General features: G+C 37.2%; 1 protein-coding gene across 17 annotated transcripts in view; it reads right to left on the bottom strand.

Annotated features, from left to right (window-relative positions):
* WDSUB1 (WD repeat, sterile alpha motif and U-box domain containing 1) overlaps positions 1 to 18,621 on the bottom strand; it is a 33,376-nt gene that overhangs the window by 11,872 nt on the left and 2,883 nt on the right. For 6 of the 17 annotated variants that reach the window (XM_072875146.1, XM_072875144.1, XM_072875147.1 and 3 more), the window contains 8 exons: positions 16,582 to 16,987; positions 13,129 to 13,313; positions 8,705 to 8,797; positions 7,811 to 7,904; positions 5,563 to 5,596; positions 3,899 to 3,939; positions 3,695 to 3,801; positions 2,618 to 2,797 (listed from right to left, as the gene is read on the bottom strand). In XM_072875146.1, coding sequence (XP_072731247.1) covers positions 2,618 to 2,797; positions 3,695 to 3,801; positions 3,899 to 3,939; positions 5,563 to 5,596; positions 7,811 to 7,904; positions 8,705 to 8,797; positions 13,129 to 13,313; positions 16,582 to 16,979 — 1,132 coding nt within the window. In that variant the 5' untranslated portion in view covers positions 16,980 to 16,987. Of the gene's footprint in view, positions 1 to 2,617; positions 2,798 to 3,694; positions 3,802 to 3,898; positions 3,940 to 5,562; positions 5,597 to 7,810; positions 7,905 to 8,704; positions 8,798 to 13,128; positions 13,314 to 14,355; positions 14,763 to 14,833; positions 14,855 to 16,581; positions 16,988 to 18,621 lie in introns of those variants that run through there. The other 11 variants (XM_072875149.1, XM_072875150.1, XM_072875152.1 and 8 more) reach the window with 5 other exon arrangements.

Here is an 18,621-nt window from a genome sequence, read left to right as displayed (position 1 = left end):
GAGAAATCCTGAACTTTGTTGAATGTACACAAGCTTTTCAGCCAGAATGTATATAATGGTCACTTTACTTTTGTTCTTACAGAGTTTAATACAGTGTTATTTATATTATATGGCAATTAGGTTGGAAAGAGGCTAGTTCCCATTTGCACGGTAATGAAGCATTCTTTCAAAAAGCTCTCAAAAACAATCAAAGCAGCTAATTAAATGTTATGTGAACTACTTCCTGATCATTTTCTCTTAGATTAAACGCCTTCAAAGGCGTGAGCATACCCTTTTTATTACATGCAAATCAGAGCTGAAGCAAAGACTAACAGGACAAAAAAGAGGAGCTAATAAAAAATAATAGAAGAAAAAGCTCCTATCCTATCAATCATCAAGTAAAATGGTCTAAAAAAACCCTCCCTTTGCAAAGACTGTAAAAAACCTCAAGAGTTCTTTGGCAAGATCTTATGGAACTGGTAAATGTTGCATTTGTAGAGCAAAGAAAACAGGTTATCAAGGAGAGAAAGGACATGCTCTTTCAAGTATTTGTATAGTGATGGACTTCTAAAATTTAGTTAAACTGGAATTTGAATAACACTGAAAACCATGTAAGCTTTAGCACATAGTATTTTCCTATTTTGTAAATGCTTGAGCCATGGCAGATAGAGCACAATTCGTCAAGACAAATATATCAGGCTGTAATTTCTATTCTGTGACAATTATAGTTGTAGAATGATACGTAGAAGCAGAATCACAAGCATTTACCACTTCAGAACTGACTGATTTGAATGATTTTATTTGGCGACTCTGAGTAGTGTATTTCATTATTTTCTTTTAAAAACATCTTTCATATAACCATTAAAGCGGAACTCATTGCTTCACATTGCATATATGCTGGTTCATATTTGTGGAGTAGCTTATGATTATTAAGATAGTAAGTGATTTCAGTCAGAGCTTTTTAAAAAATTTCTTATAGCTGCCCGATACCTGTGAAAATCTGACTCCTTTCCCTATAATCTTATGATGGGTGTTAAAGTACCTGCTAAGGAAAAAGCATGGCAAAATACCAAAGTCTTGAGAATAGAGACTGAGCACTGAGCATTTTACCTGTTAACAGGAAAGAACATACTGAAGCTACTTCAGCTCATATCTACAATCAATCCTCACTGCATCCTTTTATAGCAAATGAAAGAGCCAGAAAGCAACAGCTTCCCATAATCAGCCTGTATTCTACATGTGCTTTGTCTAAAGCCACATCCATCCTTTGCATCTTATAGCCTGCCTCACAACGGGCTCTTACAACTCAGATTTTGTTTTCTTCTTTGAGTTTGAAATTGTTCTTGATAGCGTCATTACAAATCTATCAGGCAACACATGCTTTTGTTGATTTTTTTCCCATAGAGAATGCTATATTCAGCAGGTCAGTCCTCATCATTGGTCACATTGCATTCAATTCTCACATAACTTTCTAGTCAGCATTATTTGATTAGCCTCAGATGGTGATTGCTGCAACAGTTTTAGGCTACTCCAATGTTAAAGAAAATGTGTGCAAAAACCGATGAAGCCAAGTGTCTTTCATGGATGACAATTCCCGACAGATTCCCAGCATCTCTGTTGACTTCTAGAATTCAGCAAAGCTAGTTGATACACAGAGATACTATGATCTGATACAGACCAATACCACACACACACATATAAAACAAAAAAGGAAGGGAGGAGTCTTCCTACAATGAAGAATACTAGCTTCTAAAAGTAAAACTGTACTTTTTAAAAGGTTTCTTAACTCATTCAGCCTTTTGCTATACTTGATCTCACTTTGGCAAACATACCAGCACCTAATTTACACCTAAATCTAGCCATCAAAATGAATAGAGAGCTTATATTCAGAAAGTTCCAGTGTAGTTCACCAGTGTAGTTAAATTTCTTATTTCAGAATTACCACTGTGGAATCATTACTAATATGGCACTTCCTTGTGATCCCTTCTAAAATGTAATCAGAGTTTTGCAATAAAGTGACAGGACACTGTATTAACTAGGACGCCTGATGAAATAAAGTGCCTGAGCCAGGCAAGCTTTGCTTGATCCTTACTAAATGTCAACATCAAATGCTTCATCTCCAAAATAAGTAAAAACTAAAACATACCTTGTGTTTTTCTATTATGGTAACAATACACTGAAGAATTTCACTGCTAAAGACAAGGTAGTTGACCACATAGTATTATAAAGCTGGCACTTTCGCAGACTGATAGGAAAAAACTATAGAATACCCTATTTACCAAAGTCAGAATCATTAAGTATACACAAAAGCTGAAATTCCTTTTCCACAGCTTAATGATACAAGATCTAAAAAGGAAAATAGAAACTAAAGCAGGTAAGACCACTTAACACGGCATTGTTGGTAGAAGTGCATTTTATGTCTCTAGCTATAAGCAAAGACCAAAAAAAAAAAAAAAAAAAAAAAAAAAAGAGTATTGTGGATAACGTGACATTAGGGGTTTTTATCAGCCCTGGTAATGAAATAAAAATGCATTTCAGAGAAAAAAACACCCATGAATGGAACTCCTAAGTTGTTTTCATTCCAACATTTCACACGTACTCTAAAGATTAAAAACTATTTGGATTTCTATACTCTTACCAATTTTTAATTCATTAGTCAGACTTTCTTTAGTAAGATTCAGTAGTTCCTTGCCATCAATGTTATTAATTTTGAAAAGCTCAACAAAGTCTGCTAAGTCTTGTGCACAAAGCCAGGCTGAAACATCGTCCTCTGACCAGTCCTCAACAGCCACCTTCGATTCATTTTCTACAGTATTTCCTTTGGAAAGGTAAGATAAAAGACAGTTAAAAAAACCCAACCAACCAACCAACCAAACAGCACCCCTGCCCCCCAAAAACCAACAATGAAAAAAAGCCCACTTCTAAGAACAATGGCAGTAATGAACTCTGGTTTTCTAGTGTTCTCAGTACTATACGTTCCCCAATATCTAACAAAATAAATGTTTATTGGACATCATTTCAGTGGCAGGCAATAATTTGGGTTTGTCTTTTACCTATCAATTTTCAAAGTTTAGAGGAATTTAATCTCTTAGATGCCTACACTTCTGTCAAATTTCAATTGAACTAAAAGACAGAAAAGTGTCAGCAAACACTGAAACCAAGTCTCACACCTCCTTAGAAAAGCAGACCAAAGTCCAGACTTACTCTTGTGCTTTGAACAAAGATCTATGTACCTTTGCTCCACATACTTTAGGTGCTGATATATTTTGTAACATTAATTATCCTGTTTTTTTCACCTATAACAACTGGTAAGCTGTATTTCTTGTTGACAATTATGCTTGCAATTAGCATATTTTCTGTTCAACTCATTGCCAATGATACTTGTCCAGAAAGTCTTTCAGCGCTCTGGGAATAATATTCATCTCTTAAATGCTGTCCAGAGAGTAAGAAATGGCGAATAACAGAAAATAAGATATAGCAGATTAATAAAATTAAAATACTTCTAGTATATCTTTTCCTTAAAAACCAAAAAGATAATACCTCTGTAGGACATTAATAAGATCAATTCAGAGAAAGGATAAATAACATGCACACAATCCTGAGGTTACAAACTAACTGCACGTAAGAAAAAGTGGGGGTTTTGCATCTTCAGAAGGTGTTTAACAATATTGTGCTTTAAATTTAAAGAACAGATTACAATACTTCACATACTAACCTGCACAGGGTTGCTTAAGGTCAAACTGCCATATGTTCACAGTTTTATCCATTGAACCTGTGGCAAGTAAGGGACTATATGGTGCAAAAGCACAAGTTGTAACATATCTACAAATAAAAATAAATGTGTGAAAATTCACAAGAAAAGGATTTAATTTCTTTTATTTATTAACAGTAAAACAGAAAAATCATACTGAATTCTTACCTGGTATGCTGAGACAAAGTATGAAGGGTATTGCCAGTACTCTGTAACAGAATATTCGTGATTTTAAATCTTAAAGAATAAAAAAAATGTTCATTCATTTGTATACTTTCTTTCAAAATAAGGAATAATTGGAAGATTCCAGCTTCTTGGATGATGACAGAAGTTACCTTCAGAGAAGTTATACAACCTTGCCAAAGCTGATCAGCAGCAGAGTCAGAAATGCAACTTGAATTTCCTACTTCAAGCCCCCTATTCAGTTCACTGGAACACTGCTACCCTTCAACAATCAGCCAGCATGGAACTTTCAACATAACAATGCCAGAAATACCAACTGAATTAATTACATCCGTATTGGCTGGTTGCTCATGCAGATAAAAACATTTCTTCTACAATCCAGGATTAGAAATTACCAAAAGTGAAGAGGTAACTGAAATTCAAATACACTTCACGCTACAACCCTTGAATTGGGACAATAATTAATCAGACCTGTGGTTCTCCTATTTGGCCACTAGATGCTACTAAAAACCAAATTCCTGAATTTCCGCACAGTTTTAACTTATGCTTTAAAAGATTTTCCTTCTCATGAAAGACACTATTTCTTTGACAGGTACAGACAGATTGGAAAGATGAAGAGCAAAGTTATTCTGAATCACTAATTGATCAGTCAGCTCTCCAGTTTTTTGAGCTGTCCATCATGAGGAAAGTGCTGTATTTTAGCTTGAAATCCCTCTCCCTCCCACAAAGGTTTATTGTCCCCACTTCTCCGCAACAGCTATAAAAGTTATTGTGCCATTTGGCAAAAACCTGAGGCCGCAAAAGCTGACAAATAGTATTAAGAAATACTTACGCTGGGGTTTCTGCAACTTTCAGTTTTCTGGGGTTCCAAAAATCTACGGGACTTCTTACACATCTGTCTAAGCTTCAAACTACTAAAATAATTGGGCCAAAGACTGGGAAGGTATCAAATTAGTGATTTTGGTGAAAAACTTTAACCCTAATTGAAAAATTGTATCAGTACAATAGTACGTGCAGAGCAAGTTGGAGAAGCTTAAAATTCGTTCATCCTTCATTTTCAGCAAAATTATTATTAATACTATAAAGTACTAAAGGTAAATACCACTTACAGGTGAACCACGAAGGATGTAATAACAGTATTATAGAAAATGCCTAGACAATATGTTTTAAAGAAAAGACATTGTATTTACCATAAACATTTTCTTGAATTCTTTTCTATGCTTCTATTTTATGTGTATTTTATATGTAATTAACTAAAGAATTCCTATGATCACCATTCCTGATTTTATGTCAAAAGCTCCAGTCCTTCTTGCTTTGGAAGCTAAGATAAATTTAGGATAACAAAAAATCCTTCTACTTCAATATGAAGATAACATTTAAGTATGGAATTCATTGAATAATACTCTACTGTAGAGAAATCAAGTAACAAACCCCTCAAAGAAATGTAAATAAAAAGTGAGAAAGACTGATCAATTCTCAAGAGATATTTTTCCTCGAATGCCTCCTCCCCCCCAGTGCACAGTAAATATTTTGGGTTTATATAGTTCCTATTCTTTAATATTTCTTTACATTGATAAGACACTGCAGAACCAGTGCTGATATTTAAATACAACAATCCAATGAATTATCTTGCACTATGCTATACTTACGGTTTCATGTATTATGACACACTTGTCCACAGACCTTTAAAAAAAAAACATATATCAACATTAAAATGATGCAGAGAGGAGAAAGGAAACTATTTTTAATTAAGAGGAAGAAAAAAACCTTTTCCACAAACAAAATAAGCGCAAACAGATTTCTTAACACCGCTTTATGAAAAGCTTAGATATCTAAATCCCCTCCACCCATGCCCACCTTCAAACACCACCACTGCTTAGCTGTACCTCCAGCATGATGTAAAAAACAGTAGTTAAATACAAAAACTCTGCACATCCACGAGAATTTCTGATGTAGAGGATTCGCACAGTGCTTATGCAAACTGGCCCCCACTCCCACTGCTCCCCACTGTCTGTACTGTATCTACTTTTATGTCTTTGCAAGCAGTATCTGTAAAGCAGATGCAGAGAATCTGGCTATCCATGATCTACGCTCAGGACTTCTATTTATTTTTGAAACCTTTTCATTTGTAAAGCAAGCTAGAGGAAGTAGCACAATGCAATACATAAAATATAGTAGTGCAACACAATCAATACATAAAATATTTCATGAAATACCAATTGCATAGTTATTTACCATGACAGCAGCGTTTCCTTAAAGACTTTATGGGATAGACATTTCACTTATGACAACGGAAGTGAAAACAATAATCCATATGTCTAATGGAAAATAAAATAACTCTAGATCACAAACATTTCTAATGAACTTCAAATACTGAAAAAGACTCCCTTAAAAAGAATACAAAGAAAAATGTCAAGGCAAGCTATTGTCTCCTGGGGTTTGTATAGTTTTAAGTTTATTTGCTGGCTATTGCAGTCTTTTCTTTTTCCTTTGCAAGACATCATGTTTTCCATTTCAGTTTAGAAAATCTTCATAAAAAAGACAATTAAAATTTAGAGTTTAATCATTTTATTTGTTATTCCAAGTTGCCACTTAGTTTAGAAGTGATTAAGCACTTTTCATGAGAAGTACAGAATAAAAGCATTCAGTCATTAATATTCATAAAAACATAAATTATTATATCTACCTTATTTACAATTTCCTCTTTCAACAGCTTTATCCCTGAGGAAAGCCACTAGTAACCAGCTGCCAGTTTATCTCTGTGCTGCTGATCACCAACCATTTGAGCCTGACAGTCCCATTTTTCCACACAACTTACTGTCCACCTTTCTGATCTGTATCTCCCAAATTTGGAGATAAGACTACATTGGGAGACCATGACAAAAGCCTTACTAAAGTTGAGGTGTAAAACACACGCTGCTCTCCCCTTGTTCACCCAGCCAGCCTTCTCATCACAGAAGGCAGACAGGTTGGTCAGGCTCGGTTTGCCCTTATTCAATTCCTGCTGCTTTCCCCAAACATGTTGTGCGTGGAAACGGCTTCCAAGCCCACTAGAAGGATTTGCTCCATAACCTTCCCAGAGAGTGGAGTTAGGCTGACTGGCCTGTAGTTCCCTGTATCCTCTACCTTGCCCTTCTTGGAGGTTAAGTGTGACATTTGCATCTTTCCAGTCATCAGGAATCTTCCCATCACCTCCACCCTCCTGGGTCTTTCAAACATAATAGAGTGACTTTGCAATGACACTGGCAACTCCCTTATCACCCTCTAACAAAGACTAGTAATGATATTAGTCTCTAAATGATGGTTCATGATTAATTTGGGTCTTAACCACTATTCTGTACAGGGCTGACATCAAAAACACAGGTCTACAGTTATCTCAGTCATGCACTTTTTATGGAAAAAGGCTTATGTTGCCATACTCTGGGTGTGGATCAGTGAGGAAATTTTTAATTTCAACCAAATCTATCAAAGACAAAAATCTCAAGATATTTAACTTTCTAAAAAGTTCCTGAAAGTGTGTGAGTGAGAAGGAAATCCTGAATAGTGTCCCAAAAGAGACATAAGATTGCAATGTAGATTTGTATTTTTAATCGATGCTAGAGTATCCATGTGAAAGGCCACATAAATGCCCCAAACCCAGGAAACCATGAATCTCATTACAATACTCAAGAAAACAGAGCATGCAGCATTCTAGATTTCAAACTCAATCACCCACAAGACACAGACCAATTGGAAAGACACTTCAATATTGTTCTGGAGGTCACAGAACTATTCCTTAATTATTGGAAATATATTTTGAAATCTCCAACTCTTTTGAACTTTCTGTTTTACAATACTGAAGCGTGAACCTGGACGGCCACCTACATGAAATTTAAACAAGTAAAAGATACTGCTTACCCTGAAACTAACATCTGCCCATCATAAGAAAATGCACAAGCCAGAACTGGGGCAGAATGTCCATTCAATGTGTATTTATATTTTAATTCAACACCTAAAAATACAAAAAGTAAATTATTACATATGGACATATTTGACAAGGTGTAAGACAAGCTGCTTTTAGAAGTGTAAAGCTGCACCAAAGATCTGACTCTGTGACATACTGTCTACAAAAAAGGGGATGAAAGATCACAGAGACAACTTAAACATCTCTGACTTCCTCACTTTGTAGTCTTAGCACGTCTAACAGTGTTTTAGATAATTAAATGTGTATCTGTACACACAATATTAATCCTTACAGACTTCTATATAAAAGAGATTACAAAAAAATACCCACTGAAGATGTTTTTGGCCATCTGCCTAGTCTCTACATAGCAATCACACAACTACATGGCAGTTTTAGCAGGAGCCAACATTGTTTTCATTTCTCCAGCTCTTGCACAAGGGCCAAGATGTACTGAAAGATGAAAGGAAACCTCTCCCTGGCCTGGTAGATTACCAGGTTTCAACCTATCAAAGGCCACAGTAGAAATGTTACTGGTTACCAAAAGATAAAAATGCTAATTAAAACCAAATGTTTATCATTACATTAAGTTTGAGGGAATTGGGGGAAATTTTTTTGAAATCTTTACTATTACAATTATTGATAAATAGATCACTAAATAAAATCTACAGGGCCCAATGTCACAAAGTGCTGCATGCCTTAGCTGCTCTCCTGCTAAATTCAAAGAAAACTTTCAACTTGTGGTTAGTTTGGCCGTGAATCCATGACAGCAGTATAAATTTGATCTTAGATGTAAATTCTCACTAAAGACTTAAGACATTGGAATATGAATAAAACATCACTATACACACCTAAGAAATCTGCAAACAAAATAAGCCAGAGTTTGATCTGATTATCTTGACCACAAGAAGCCATCTGGAAGTATCTGAATCCATGTTCACCATCTGATAAAATTCAAATATATTAGTGGGAATCAGAAGCACTGAAAATAACAGCATATCAGTAAACTACATCAGCATTCTTACACTGGAATTTGGTAAATTTCATTAATCTCAGTACTACTTTTAAAAAGTATTAATTAAAAAATTGCAGAAGTTCTAAAACCATTTAGAAGTAAGAAATATGCATTACTGTTATACTGTTTCCTGAACAAGTAGATAAAGACCAGAACTGGGCTCATATTTTAAGTTTTCTTGATGGTAAATTTCTTGATTTTTTCTTTTCTACTGATAGAGGAACTTAAATATAGTCTTTTAACCTAAATTATATGGTTATATCCATTTCTTCTAGAGTTCAGTAGTTCTCAAACTTAACAACATATGCGTGTACAAAATTTTATAATATCTGACAGGCTATTTTCATAATTTTAAATGTTCAGCTCTTCATTTTTATAAACTAAGTTATGTTTCACAACTGCAGTTCAGCCAACCACTCGAGAAATACTGTATTAAAGATGAAATACAACAGTAATAGTTTTATAGCCTTCCCCTCTCTATTCAGTGGATATGAACATTTCTGAATTATCATGTTCCATTCTAAATGTGTTGTTTCAGCCCATTATCAATTTTTTAAAATCTTAAATCCTGTGCCAAATTATTTCTGCTCTTCTACTCCACTGAGCTGGCATACCAGCCTGACACAAGTCACCATAACAATCCTTCAGTGGCATTACCTCTGCCAGTACCAAGTCTTCGAATTCCTACAAGAATCACCAGGATTAAGGCTGGAAATCAGAAAATCATAACAGACATTTTAAGGGTTCATCTTTCCAGCTCTGTAGTTACCAGAAATGTCAAAATATTTACTGTAAAGTGTCTTACAAAATAACCCCAGAGATTTTATCTCCATTTTTCCACCACATAAAGTATATTTTAATTTCATATCGTTATCACAATAAAATCCTACTATACGTAGATCTGTTCGTTCACACCTTACCAGCCCTTAGGACTACTAACGTGTTGCTACCAGCGGCAGATCTTGGGACTTACCTCAAATCTGTTAAAGCATCGAAGTGCATCATTTTTGCTAGGATTTTACAGTGTAAGATTTGGGTCTTACGGAGATGAGTAGCATGCATTAGCTATCATGTCGTAAAAACACAGTTCTTTGCAACTAAGAACATGTTATTTGGAAACTTGGTCTGGATGAGAATTCTGTCATGGTGCACAGACTTTAACAGTATTTTACAAGTTACCAACTTGTTAATGGGGTATTACAGTCTTGTACTCGCAGAGCTCTTTGGGATAAGTTGGAGGAGGACTATACTGTCTTCCACTGAGGTTCACTAGAAAATTTTAGCAAGATCTGCCAATTTTTTAACAGTATCGCTAGGTAATTTCACTGAAGTTTACTTATTCAGGAGGGCAGCACTGAAACTTTGCAGTCGGATGGGAAAGCCCACACAGCATTACAACTGCTCTAGATCTGATGAGTTTCTATGCAATTGTGACTGAATCCACCTTAAAGGTAGGAGAATCATCTGTTACAAATAGTCTAAAGTACAAAGAACCAATCAGAAACTCTGCTTCTAATTTTGCTCTGAATTAAGCAGGTAAAGAGAGTCTCAATCTAAAACCATCTTTAATTGTATTGGATAAGCACTACTTGTAAGGATTTTGTAATGTGTTCAATCTGCCAATAATCCCAGAAGCTTCAATCCTTGGCGATTAAACAGCAACACACAAAAAGGAAAAATGCTGACTTGCCGTAGCATATGGCTTAAATAAAATTAAGAATGATCATAGATCAGCTAAAAAAATCCACAGTGTAGGAAATACTTGCCTATACTTGCTTTCTTGCCTATTTCTCTCCATCTTAGCAGAAGGTTGAAGGGCTGGTAACATACTTTTTTAAACCAAGAGAATAATCTCAACAGGAAATGGAGCGGTGGAAATTACACTCTGATCTGTTTCAGCTTCAACTTGTTCCTTTCCCCTCAGGTACAACTCTTAGTTCATAATGGAATTTTTTTGGGTAGTATTTTCACCAAGAAAGATCTAGAGGGGTTATTTAAAGATTAATCCCCTTCCTATTATGACAGATTAATTCAATGCTGTCCCTACACCTTTCAGTGGACACACCTTTGATTGATTTGGTATTGTCAGTCACTAATTCTCCATACTGAAGCATATGCTCACATCCTACTTCCTCAGCTTTCTCCTGCTTCTGTCCTGCTTTTCTCCCCGGTGCTTCCCCTGCTTTCTTTCTGCTCTGTACCACCTTCTTAGACAAGCTGGTACACAGACAGCAGTACTTATTGCTGTGTTTAGCACTGAAAGATCCAAGTGCTGCTCAGTTATAATTTTTGGTACCTTTGAAAGAGGAGCTCATGTGTACTCTGAAAACAGAAGCCTACGTATCTTTATGGAGACCACTCTGTCTCCATAGTAGATCTGGAAAGCACAAAAGCATACCTACAAGGTTGTTAAGACAAGTTACAGCATTACTTCCTAAATCTGACAATGAGGCTTCTGCCCAATTTCCCAACCTCCATCAAAAGCAGATGACGTGATTTGCTAACTCTTTATTAAACACTTTTATCTGACAAAAATTTGTACAAATTAACCTTTCAGCTTTTCAGACTCTTATACATATTTCAGAATTTCCAGTATTTAGTTGTTCAGCTATGACACTTCCCTGCACTGCAATTAACTTCTACCAGGATATTTCAAATAGAAGTTCTTGTCTGTGCAAATGTTTCTTCCCACTATACAAGCTATGTAAGCTTAGACATGCAACTCTTCAGTATTCCCACACAATTATACAAAAAGTCCGCGTTGCAACATAATTGTACTGGTTTTGGCTGGGATAGTAGCTCCTATGGTACTATGTTTTGGATAGTGACCAAAAGAGCGTTGATAACCCTGGGATGTGTTAGTTACTGCGGAGCAGCACTTGCACAGCCTCAAGGCCTTTTCTGCTCCTCACCCCACCCCACCAGCGAGCAGGCTGGGAGGGGCACAAGGAGCTGGGAGGGGACACGGCTGGGACAGCTGACCCCAACCAACCAAAGGGTTATCCCGTACCATATGGCATCATGCTCAGCAATAAAAGCTGGAGGAAGAAGGGAGGACATTTGGAGTTACAGCAACACATGATGGAGCCCTGCTTTACGGGAGATGGCTGAACACCTGCCTGCTGATGGGAAGCAGTGAATGAATTCCTTCTTTTGCTTTGCTTGCACATGCAGCTTTTGCTTTCTCTGTTAAACTGTCTTTATCTTAACCCACGAGTTTTTGCCCTTTTGCCCTTTGATTCTCTCCCCCTCCCACTGGGAGAGAGTGAACGAGCAGCTGCATGGGGCTGAGCTGCGCGCCAGGGTTAAACCACAACAATAATTTTAAAAGCCTGTAAACACACACATGTGCAAAGCTTTCCCTGAGATAGCTGGAAGTTTAGATATGCAATTTCCAGTATACATGTTTTTGCATATAGAGAAATCTAGGTTCTAATTATTTTAGATCCAGAAAGCCTTACAAATGTGAAATGAATGAAAACTCAACATAACATGCAATGCAGCCCTGAGAAAGGCCTACACTATGCATGCCTTATGTTTTTGTTCTCAATACCCAAATATATAAAAGAATATCAGATTTAATTCTCAAAAGAAAAAACTAAGTTCTTGCCCATCGCAACTGTGAAGAAGCACATAATGACAAAATTGAAATGCAACTTATACAGTGAGGTCAGCTAAAACAGCTGTAAGACATTTGAACAGTACCATATCTTAGTGGGACACGTGAGATTCTGGGCTCATTGCTCCCCCAAATTCCTCCAACTGAGAAAGTCAGGTGCAGGAAAACAGTCTATCTATTCACATGCCACAGCTCAAGCATTCAGCTTATTAGGTTGACAGTTCTCTGCATCGCTTTAATCCAGTCCTGCTCCTTGGGGAACCAAAGTATGAAAGAGTAAAGTGGCAATGGTAATGAAGCACTGCATCTTCTAACACCCTTGTTAACCCCGGGAGATAGGCATCACTTACAGACGCTGCCCAAACATTGGCCAAAACCCTGACAGGATAATTAGCTACTGAGAGCTATCGTAAGCATGCTAATCACCTTGTTTGTTGACCTAGTACATTCCTTGTCATCAACCTGACCACAGTTTTTACTTAAGAATATTCATAACATTCTAAAACATCAGCTTTTCCCAATGTCATTTGCATCTTGAGCACTGATGACAAAAAGACTATGAAAACAAGAGATAGAGAGAAATAAAATAACTCTTTTTTTTTTTTTCCCATGTTCCTCCCCTGACGAGTCAAGTAACTAACCAGAAATTGGCTGTGAAGAAATATCACAGCAGGTAACGCCAAGATCATGTGCTTTTTCATTATACAGGCATCTCATTTTATCATCCCAAATGGTTAAATCACCACACGATGATCCAGTGACAAAGAAATTTCCATTAGGAGAAAATGCACAGGCCACCAAAGAACCGTCTTTAACATTCCCAGATCTGAAAAGCAAGAGTACACCGGATTTAAGTTTAGAATAAATAATGTTCTGAAGAAGTGACCTCTAAAATGTAATCTGATACAATAAACCAAACTGTTCTAAGTTTTGCACTTTGGAACTTGGTAACAGAAGGGAGAGAAACTCACACGAACTGTGGAAAGAGAGGCAAAATAAGCACAGCTGCAGGAACCAGGACCTGCTCTTTGACTGCAGGAGGAGAAATGTGAGATGGCACCCCAAAGCAATAATTTTAAATGAGTGATAAAATAATTTTCAAACTAAAGACAATCTGCATGGACTTACCATTTGAAAGGCACAATGCACTGTTAAAAATTCTATGGCAGGATAAATTTTAAGTGTCAAAGATAAATACACAACTATCATAACACAGATTTACATGAACACAAACGGGGGAAAAAAAGATTCCCACAATTTCTCTGTTCTGTTTTTAAAGACAAAACAGAACACCTACTAATCCATATGATAAACTGAGTAGAATACTTTGTGATTTATGATATAGGGTTAATTTTGGACTACTCATACACAAGAGAAAGCAATGTGAAAAAAATGATTTCTATATTTTAACTAAGTCAGCCAAAGCACTTTGTAAAACTGATCTTAAAAGAAAATTCCTAGCCGATATGGAAGTGTGGCCAATCCTTGGGAAGGAAGTGGTGTCAACCTAAACTCAACTGAAAATGTCTCACTGCTTTTAATGGACACTAGATCTGGCCCAGCATGCATAGTTGAATCTTTTAAGTGCAGGAAAAAAATCACAGCCATAAGCAACAGTCATACAGCAAGAAATGTCAGTCTTATTTACTCTGTCATTGTATTTTGTAGAACAGTTGCTCATTCTCTTTTGCTGATAGAAGTTTTATTTATGGCCAGAGGTGTCAAACAACGCCACAGAAGACAAGTCAATAACCTTTCCTGAGAGTCTCTCTAATCAGACCCAGGACCTTCAAAAAAGCGTTGACTCCCGTAATTCTATCATTAAGAATACTATCATACACTACAGTGCTTTCCGTTTTTATACGTACAATTCTTTTTCTTAGTGCAGCTTTTAAAACTTTCCTTCTTTCACACAAAAAGCTGCAGATTCTGCTCTGAAAACGTAACAGTAAAATAAATAGTATTATACATGTTCAGAGTATGCATTTAAGACCTTCAGGCCAGATACCAGTATCATAACTACCGAACAGGAAACAGAGAACACTTTAAGAAACATATATAAATTAACTTGCTTTCCTGTTGTTCACATCCATCATAGAGATGATTAAGTAGCCATCTTACTTTACAATTTGAACAGACAGTCAATTACAACAGTTGAGCTGATAAGGAGTAACTGGATACCTTTGTCGTAATTACCATCTGTATATTTAGTCAAGTGACATAATAGTGTGGTAAAAGGTGTTCTCTTTTTTAGCACCAACACAATCAACTGTTGTAAAATAAAAAGAGGACCACAGACCGACATTAGATGGTTAACTAAAATCCTCTGACAAAATTTTTAAGTACCTTGGTAATTTCTAAGTAATATTGATCTCAGCTTTAAGAAAATGAGACAGGTGCACTTTTCTATCTGCAATTACAAATGACAATGATAATTAAAAAAAATTATCAGCTGAAAATATATATACACACATCCCAAAATATATACAATTAAAGTTAAGCTGACTACTGTTGGCATGTTAACACTTTGAAATGAACTTTTAAAAGTGAAGTGAAGGGGACAGGATTGGAATGTTCAAGTTCTTTCTTGTTTCTTTACAATGGGAACACCAACGTAGAATAATTTCTGCTTAAAACAACAATACACTTTCTACATAGTCATTATACATCCACCATTCAACCTGGAGGAAATTAAGGATGAAGGTCTAAAACACGCATCACTGCATGTATTAATAGCATATACTTGTAAGAAATTACTTTTTAATATTTCTGGGTTTTTCCCTGTCAGTTACAAGTATTCTGAATAAAAAAAAGAACCTCTTCACTAGTAATACCTCAAAATAGATAAGCCCTTAGACTTCAAAATACTAATTACTGAAATTCCCAATTTTTCTTAAAGATAAAACTAAGAAACAATACATAATCAATACCTCCTTATTCTCTGAAAATAAAACAACCATTTCAGTGTTTCTGTATGCATTACAAACAACAAGGTGGCAAAAATCTGTTAGAATTCTGTTTATGGACAGATTTCCAGATTTGCATGATTTCAGGTAACTATAATCAATCATTCTGAAAAATTTTACACTTCCCATCTAAATCACTGCTGTGGAAGGCAAAGGTAGAGAGGCCACAAAAGCAGTAACATGCTTGACAAGGGGATTACCAAAACCAACCAAGTTTGGCTTTCAGAAATGGCTGCTCCTTCATCCTCAGTGAAACATCTCATCAATTTCTTCTCTCAAATTCTTAACTTCTTTCCTAACTTCAGAGAGATGTTTTGTAATTGCTGCTCTAAAACCTAAATAATGTCTTGTCTAAGTACAGATTACAACAACTGGCCTGAAGACTTTACTGAAATAGCGAGATATAGAGGAGGACTTTGAAGATCACCCTAAGGTTCATGCCTTTAACTGTGCAACATCACTAAAAATGCTCATCTGCTTTGTTTCAAATGTTTACTGGAAACGCATGTGAAATGTTGACTGCCCTACTTAACTCAGTCAGCTCCAATACTCCTTTCTGTCACCGTTACGTCTTAAACAGTATGGTTTCAGGATATGTTGATAGTTTCCAAACTCTTTGATTGCTGGATTACTATCAAGCTTCTAAGACCCTCCTGGATTCCAGGAAGGCCTTGTAATTAAACACTTAATTAAAAACCACTATGTATAATGCAATATAAGGCACACAGCACAGTCAGGCTCCACTAACTAACTGTATATTACATATTATAGTTTGTTGACACGCTGTTTAGAAAACAGATGCACGCAGTATGCAGTGCATCCTGACTTCACGTTAAATCGACGAAAACACTTCCATGAACTTAAAAAGCCCCAGGATTTAGACGAAAGATAACTTTGTAAAAATTAAAGCTTCTTGAGTTTGCATTGTTTAAGTTTTTAAAAAAAAAAAAAAAAAAAAAAAAAGACTCAGCACTTCTTCCTCTCCTATTCATAATCTTCTGGTCTTCTAAATCCTATTCCTGTTTCTTGGTGATATCAATCAGCGGTGTAAGTCTGCAAGTCTTGTACACAGTACAGCATACTTCTTGTCATTGTAAATAAGGCTGTGAAAAAATATTTGGCACTCACCTGTACGGTTTCAATGACTGCATGTTCCAAAGAACTACGCTCCCATCCGCTGCCCCTGACACTAGATACGTGGACTCAGGAGAAAATCGGCAGACTCTAACAGGACTGCCGCCAGGCTGCTCTAGTACTGCCAGCATCCGACCATCATGAGTGTCCCAAACCACGGTAGTGCCATCTGTTGAACATGAAGCTAAAACATGTCCTGATGGAGAGAAGCAGCAGCAGTGGACAGCATATGTATGACCTCTTAAAGGTGAGTACGGAAGCTCAGTAAAGTTGTTCAAAGAATAAACGCGAATTGTTTTGTCCAAGGAACAAGTAGCCAAGCACGATGATGAGAAGGCACAGTAGTTGACATCATCACTATGATCTGCTAAAGTGTGAATTAATGTCGCCATTTTACCTACTTTCAACAAAAATATCGGAAAAGAAGTTTAATAGTTAGACTTCTCTCTCCTATTTCACAAATGAAACATACTACCTTAACAAGACACATTCCCCAGGAAAAAAATAATAAATTCATTTGCAGAGGCGTATTTTTCATCTAAGCATTGTTTTATCTGCAACTTAAATCAGAGATTAATCACAGCAATGAGATGAGGGGTTTATGACTTGGTTAGAATTAACGTATCTAAACTTTTAATGTCAACTTGCAATTCTGCAGTACAACATGCAAGATTACATAGTAGCTACTTGCTCTTAGAGCAGCGGCAAAACAAGTTATTCCAGTTATTTAATTAATGCTAAGAAGTTCACTGCTCAAACTTGTTAGTATTTGCATCTATACTAGACACAATGGAGTAAATGGACACTATAGAAGACAGTCAAAGCACCAGGAATAGAGAGTCATAGAATTGTTTGGGTTCAAGGGACCTTTAGAGATCACCTAGTTCCAACCCCCCTGCCATGGGCAGGGATGCCTCCCATTACATCAGGTTGGTCAAAGCCCTGTTCAACACTTCCAGGGATGGGGCATCCACAACTTCTCTGTTCCAGTGTCTCACCACCCTCATAGTAAAGAATTTCTTCCTCGCAGCCAATCTAAACCTACCCTCTTTCAGTTTAAAACCACTGCCCCTTGTCCTGTCACTGCAGGCCCTGGTAAAAAGTGTGTCTCCATTTATTCTTATGATCCCCCTTTATATATTGAAAGGCTGCAACAAGGTCTCCCAGAGTCTTCTCCAGGCTGGACAAACCCAGCGCTCTCAGCCTTTCTTCCCAGGAGAGGTGTTCCAGCCCTCTGATCAGTGTTGTGGCCCTCCTCTGGACCTGCTCCAACAGGTCCACATCTTTCTTGTACTGGGGACCCCAGAGCGGGACGCAGTGCTCCACGTGGGGTCTGACGAGAGCCGAGTAGAGGCGGAATACCTCCCTCAACCTGCTGGCCACGCTTCTTTTGATGCAGCCCAGAATACGACTGGATTTCTGGGCTGCAAGTACACATTGCCGGCTCATACCTCATTTTTCATCCACCAATATTCCCAAGTCCTTCTCTGCAGGGCTGCTCTCCATCCATTCATCCCCCAGTCTGTACTGATACTGGGGATTGCCCTGACCCCGGTGCAGGACCTTGCACTTGGTCTTTTTGAACTTCATGAGTTGGCCCACTCCTCAAGCCTGTCAAGGTCCCTCAGGATGGCATCCCTTGCCTCGAACGAATCAACTGCACCACTCAGCTTGGTGTCACCTGCAAATTTGCTGAGGGTGTACTCAACGCCACTGCCTATGTCACTGATGAAGATATTAAATAGTATTGGTTGAAGTACGGACCCGTGAGGGACACCACTCGTTACTGGTTTCCATTTGGACGCTGAGCTACTGACTGCAACTCTTTGGACATGGTCAGCCAGCCAACTCCTTATCCTTCTAGCAGTCCACCCATCAAACTCATCTGCTTATGCAGCAACCAGTGCAAAAAAGGCAGGCTTTGGAGTACGCGGTGCAAGGGTCAGGAGTAGGAGAGCCTCAGTGGAAATCAGAGGGCCAGTCTAGGGAACAAGGATGGAGCTGCTTTACGAGAACATGAAAAGACTGTTATTC

The sequence above is a fragment of the Ciconia boyciana genome, chromosome 10 (assembly GCF_034638445.1).
Source record: "Ciconia boyciana chromosome 10, ASM3463844v1, whole genome shotgun sequence".
NCBI lineage: Eukaryota > Metazoa > Chordata > Aves > Ciconiiformes > Ciconiidae > Ciconia > Ciconia boyciana.
This window is presented reverse-complemented; position numbering and strand designations above follow the sequence as displayed.